Source organism: Belonocnema kinseyi, chromosome 4, assembly GCF_010883055.1.
Source record: "Belonocnema kinseyi isolate 2016_QV_RU_SX_M_011 chromosome 4, B_treatae_v1, whole genome shotgun sequence".
NCBI lineage: Eukaryota > Metazoa > Arthropoda > Insecta > Hymenoptera > Cynipidae > Belonocnema > Belonocnema kinseyi.
In genome coordinates, this window is record NC_046660.1 from 124,256,380 (window position 1) to 124,262,379 (window position 6,000).

The 6,000-nt window shown below is 32.5% G+C and overlaps 1 protein-coding gene across 6 annotated transcripts in view; it reads right to left on the reverse strand.

Annotated features, from left to right (window-relative positions):
• Positions 1-6,000, reverse strand: part of LOC117171623 ((Lyso)-N-acylphosphatidylethanolamine lipase) — a 55,684-nt gene that overhangs the window by 45,658 nt on the left and 4,026 nt on the right. For 5 of the 6 annotated variants that reach the window (XM_033359102.1, XM_033359098.1, XM_033359100.1 and 2 more), the window contains exons 2-3: positions 2,990-3,075; positions 274-480 (exon numbers count right to left, since the gene is read on the reverse strand). In XM_033359102.1, the coding sequence (XP_033214993.1) occupies positions 274-480; positions 2,990-3,023 (241 nt within the window). In that variant the 5' untranslated portion in view covers positions 3,024-3,075. Of the gene's footprint in view, positions 1-273; positions 481-2,989; positions 3,076-5,824; positions 5,925-6,000 lie in introns of those variants that run through there. The other variant, XM_033359101.1, reaches the window with a different exon arrangement.

Consider the following 6,000-nt stretch of genomic DNA (forward strand, 5'->3'; position numbering starts at 1 on the left):
CAATTCCATGGTGGAACAAGACAAGGTGTTGAAAAACTGAAGATGCACAGAAGAACATTTTTGACAAGTATTTTATTGTGTTGTGTAAGTACAAGAGAAGGACTTGATTGAGTGGGCTATTCTGTTCAACACAATCGAATAATTCAAAACCACCTGCACGCAGCCTTCGGCGTGTGTGTGTTTAGTGGTGGATATCGCGGAGCCACTTCTCCTGAATGATTTATTTATTACATCCTAATTTTGAAAAAATATATATTCTGTGATTATACTTACCTAATACGTCAATGGCATAAACGGGTCTTCGCGCGGCAAGGGCATCCAAATTTAAACACCAAAGTGCAACTCCGGCTCCTAAACCATGTAATAATACTATCGGTGTTTTTGGAGATTCCTCGTTTAAGGATATTGTCCATATTTTATCTGCTGGTCCCACTACCGGTCCAATGTCGACGTACCATCCACGGTATGCTGTTTTAAGACCTGCCACAACAATCAACAATCAGGCTTCGAGGTAAAATTCAAGAAACATTATTATTATTGAACCATAAAGCCATATCCGTTTCAGGGTAAGCATGACTCACTCGATGAGGAAGGGAATTGAGCTGCCGGATCGAAGAAGGGCACATAAACTTATTTTGCCGGGAGTGGGGAGGCCCCTGGAAGTTTTTAAAAACATTTTCGAATTTTAATTTTTAAAGACCATACCTAGATGTAGAATTGCATTGCGCATCTTTTTTCCCCCAGGAAAAAAGTTTTAGCTTTTTTATTTTTCCAATTAAAGTAAAAAAACTGGCTTTTCTGTAAAAATCTATTTTAATTCGTTTTTTATTTCAACTCGTGCTCAATCCGTCAGTTCATAAGATTTTTCAATACAATTTTCAGAGAATGTAATTTGAAATTTTCTTCGACTGATAGAGCAAAAGGAATTAAAAATTTGTTTAAAAAAAATTGTTGTTAATTTTTTTCTGACGCGTGGCGCTTATCAGACTTCTCTAACTTCCAGCGTTTCGTTTATCGAGCGAATTTTGAGCAACGAAAAACTTTCAGCGAGAAAGTTTTTAACAACAGTACAAAGAAGTTTTCTGGAAAATTTTAGCCCAATCGAATTGATATTCCAGAAATTATAACGTCTCAAGCCGATAACAGCTAGGCGATTCGCATGCGGGCTGTAGCGAGTCTCAGATCCGATTCGTAATACAGTTCATCGGCGCCAAAAGTAAAAACTAATCAAGTAATCAGTTAGTATCGATGTATTCTGCTCAAAAACTTTTGCATTCCGGATTTTATTTGAAACAGATATATATTCTTCACCCTGAAATAAATAAAGGACATTTCGCTGATAAAAAAGTGAGAACTCGTTCGCTCACTTATTGTCACTGATTTTCAATGAAATTTCACTGATTCAAATTCAGAGTAAAATATTTCACATTTACGAATTGATATTTGTAGTAAACAAATGATCGCTATTATTTTTATGATATATTTCTTTACTGAATTTTTTTAGAATATGAAATTCATACCTTGTTTCTCTTAGTTTTTCGCAAATTTTCCTCCCACTATTCTTCATGTCTACTTTTTCTTCTACCTCTATAATTCGCTTGCTGACATTATATTACAACACTTTTGTTACAAAATTAAAAATCCAGTGACATTTCACTTTCAGAAGACAAAAAATAATAACGATCTATTACAAACGGGAATGAAAAACAAGTGCACTTTTTCGATATTTCACTGTTTTCAATTCTACGAATTTGAAGCATTAAAAAATTCGCAGAATTTACGAATCCGATAAATCTCAACTATTAGATGGTTATGTTTTGTTTTACTTTTGTGCAGTTTGTCATAAAAATAGAACCATTCTATTTTACATAACATTAAATTACTCAATTATTTTACATTATGCACTATTATATATTTATGCATAATACTTTTATATAACCTGATTACTTGATTAGTTTTTAGTTTTGGCGCCGGTGAACTGTATTATGAATCGGATCTGTGACTCTCGCTACAGCCCGCGTGCGGGTCGCCTAGCCACTATCGGCTTAAGAGATAAATAATTTCTGGAATATCAATTCGATTGGGCTAAAATTTTCCAGAAAACTTCTTTGTACTATTGTTAACAAATTTTTTGCTGAAACCTTTCGTTGCTCGAAATTCGTTCAATAAACGAAACGCAGGAAGTTAGAGAAGTCCGATAAGCGTCACGCATCAAAACAAAATTAACAATTTTTAAAAATTAATTTTAAAGTTCCTTTTGCTCTATCAGTCGAAGGACATTTCGAACTACATTCTCTGAACATTTAATTGAAAAATCCTTAAAATTAACTGACTGAGTAGGAGCTGACGTTAAAAACGAATTAAAATTGATTTTTCCAGAAAATCCACTTTTTTGTCTTTAAATAGAAAAATAAAAAAACTATAACTTTTTGCCAGGGGGAAAAAATATTCGCAATGAAATTCTACATCCAGTTATAGTCTTTAAAAATTAAATTACGAAAAAGTTATTGCAAACTTCCAGGGGCCTCCCCACTCTCGGCGAAATAAGTTTATGTGCCCTTCTTCAATCCGGCAGCTCAATTGTAGGAGGTTGTTTCTTCTCCGTAGGTAATGGAAAAATTTACCAGTTTGGGTAATTAATAGATTAGAAAATTAGTGAATTTGTAAGTTTATAAGTTTATAACTGAAATGTATAGTACAAGAACATTATTTTCAATTAAAATTATCTTTGAGTCTTATTATTTCCCATAATTCATTGTTTATGCTTTTAAAACAATTTATTTCATCATCATTAGAACGGATTATCTATTTGATGTATTGTAATATAACTGCCTTGTCCGGGGTGCTTCCGTGAATTGTAATATCAAATGTACAATTTGCGCGTTATCATTATGAGTCATACATGTACAATACAACCGATGATAATCAGTTACGGAACAGTCCAATGATGGATTAAACAAAGAAACTTTGGTACGACAATTTTACTCACATGATAAGATTTTTTTTTCAGCAGCTCGCAACATGGTAGAGGAAGAGCCTGACCAGCTGTAACCGCTGAACCATCCCCAGATCCAGCTAAGAACATTTTTAAATCAATATCCAATTTGCTAGTATTTTTTTTTTAATTTGTACTTAAACTATTAAACACCTTTGAAGAAATCTCTGAATTTCAAAAATTTGTCAAGAGAATGGAAAAACTTTTCACCGAGTACGTCTTGGGATAACCTTTTCAAGAAATTTCGTTATTTTATTTAAAATAGTAAGATACAATTTTTTCAGTTTCTGAAAAAGCACGACATGCAGGACAGATTGAACAATAAAAAAAGACAAAAAAGTACATTTTGCAAATTTTGTGGGTTAGCCCCTTGTGGTTTCGGACTATTCATATCACCATGTGGGGTCAAAAAAGGTCGAATAAGCCAATTTTGAATTAACCTATTTGCTGTGTAACTTATTTTGTTAAAGAAATCGTGTTAACATTATTGAACAGGTTGCTTATCGTATCAAGAAAGTCCTGCTTAAGACAATAGAGGGTTCTATTACAAATGCATACATTTAAAATCGATAAAATACTGTTCGAGGTTTCATGAAATCCAGATAAAAATACATGGTTTCGAGATCATCGCAAAGCTGCGGAAGATGTGTAAGAATTTAATTTTTAATTAATTACAATATCTTCAATAAAATAGAAGCTCTTCTGTTGACACTTGAACATGAGTTTTTTATTTGGGTGAAACCTTTGACTTTTATATCCCTCAAAGATATTTAAGTCATTTCAGTACATTAAAAATATATTTTTGTTTCGGGGTATATATCGTAGTGTAAAGTATACTGTACAAAATGGTTATAAACAGATTAACACTCTGGTTCAAAAGTAATTGAAGTTTAAGTGTCCGATTTTTAATGGAATTAGCTTGTCCGGATCCACATTTTCTCATGTTTGTTCTGCCTGAAAACTATGGCGGTAAAATATACACTTTTAAAACATAGTATGAATTTCAAGTGAGTTGAATCAGAATCATGTTCACTCAAAGATATTGGTTCAATCCAAACAAAGTTATAGGCTTCAAAATGATGTCTCTCAATTTTTACATTGCAACCGTTATGAATAAAATTACACAGTTTATTTAGAGAAACGAGCCCGCACACGTTGAGAAAATTTTAAAAATTAAAACTTAAGTAATAATAAAGGAAATAAGCCAACCTAAATTCGACGCCTCCATCCCATACCGCTTCACGTCGCGTTTGATCCCTATATAACTTCAAGTCCTATGCTTATATACAGGACCTAAAGTCATACAGCGACCAACCGCGACCTGAAGAGGTACGAAATGAAGGCGTCGAATTATTGTGCGTATTTTTTCAAAGGAATCGTATTTCGAACAAATAAATCGACTGCGCACCTGCTCGTGATTCTTAATTAGCCTTCTGTGACTATACGTACGGAACAAATACGTATTTAGTAATTCATAGCAAATTTTTTTTTTCATAACGGTCGCCCATTATGAAAATTAAAAAAAAATCTTAATTTATTCTTTACGAATAGAATAAGGCTAAAAATAAAATAAAACTTTAAAGCAAAAAAGTGCCATATTCTCCGTTAAAAATTCAAATAGTTATCATAATTAGAATAGAGGTTAGCTTTTTTAAACAGAAAATTTCTCGTAATTAATTACTCAATACTTAATTTCCTTTCAGAATTTTATCCTCATTTTCAGATTTTCGTCCACCGACAGAAAAATGTTTTGCAATAAAAACGGGAATCGATAGTTTGTTTTCTTTCAAAAAACTAAATATATTTTTTAATCATTAATATCGATTTGAAAACAGTTTTCGACTGTTCAATTACAAAAATCAATAATATGTACCTTCAGCTAATACACTCGAGTCGCGGTACTGCGAAATTCAGTACTACGAACTCCCGCTATTGAGTACGTTTTTCCCCCGATATAAGAACGACGCTATAACCCCTTCACCCCCACTACTCATTTCTACATTCATTTCTAAATTACAATTTACTGTCATTTTAATTTTAATTCATAATCAAATACATTCGATACTTACGGTGGAAGATTTTATATTTGTGATGTCTTTCAACGTTTCCTTCCCTCCATTCATTTTAATAATTTTAATAATAATGATTCAAATCGTCACTAAAAAATGTCAGGATGTAAACAGTTGACATATGAACATAGTAAATAGTCGGAGGAGTGGGGTCCCGTCGTGTGTTCTCACTATTGAGGACAGACCTGCGCTAAATGTTCGCAGTATCGTGACTCGAGTGTATAGTAAAATTTCCAATACGAAAATTTCATCATTTATTATGGTTGTTAAAAGCGAAAGGTTCCAGATATGTGCCCATTTAAGAACGCTGTTTTGATTGTTAAACTTTACAGAGGTCACAGAAAGATCAACTATATTGCATACAACTATACCAGGACTGTCACCTTTCAGTTTCTTAACTTCCGGGAAATTCCGGCTTTTCGTCTTCTCTCGCCCCTATCGTCATCACGGGTTTTTAACCCTTCTCCTGTATTTCAGAATTAAAAATCTGACAGGGCTGAGTGAATTCCGGCCTGATGGCAACACTACAATATAGACAAATTGTCAAGAAAACTGTTTTCGCATAGTTTTGTACGAGGAACTTTCTGTTAAAATTCATATGTTCATTATATGTAGAATCACTTTGGATTTATATTTGTGGGAGAAAAACATTTTCTTAAAGTAAAACTTCAAGCCTTTAAGGATAAATAAATTTTAAGTTAATTAAAAGAAATATGTAATTAGTGTATAAATATAAAATATGCATAAGAAAAGTAAGTACTTTCTTCATTCTTGTCTATATACATTCCTTTTATCACGGTATATAACTGAACATAATTTCTGCAATATTAATAATATTGGTAATTAACTGTGGGTTTCGTAGTGAATATCAATTAATTACTGGACAATGAAAAATTTAATACATTGAATACCGAAAAAATAATGAGAAAAGTGGTA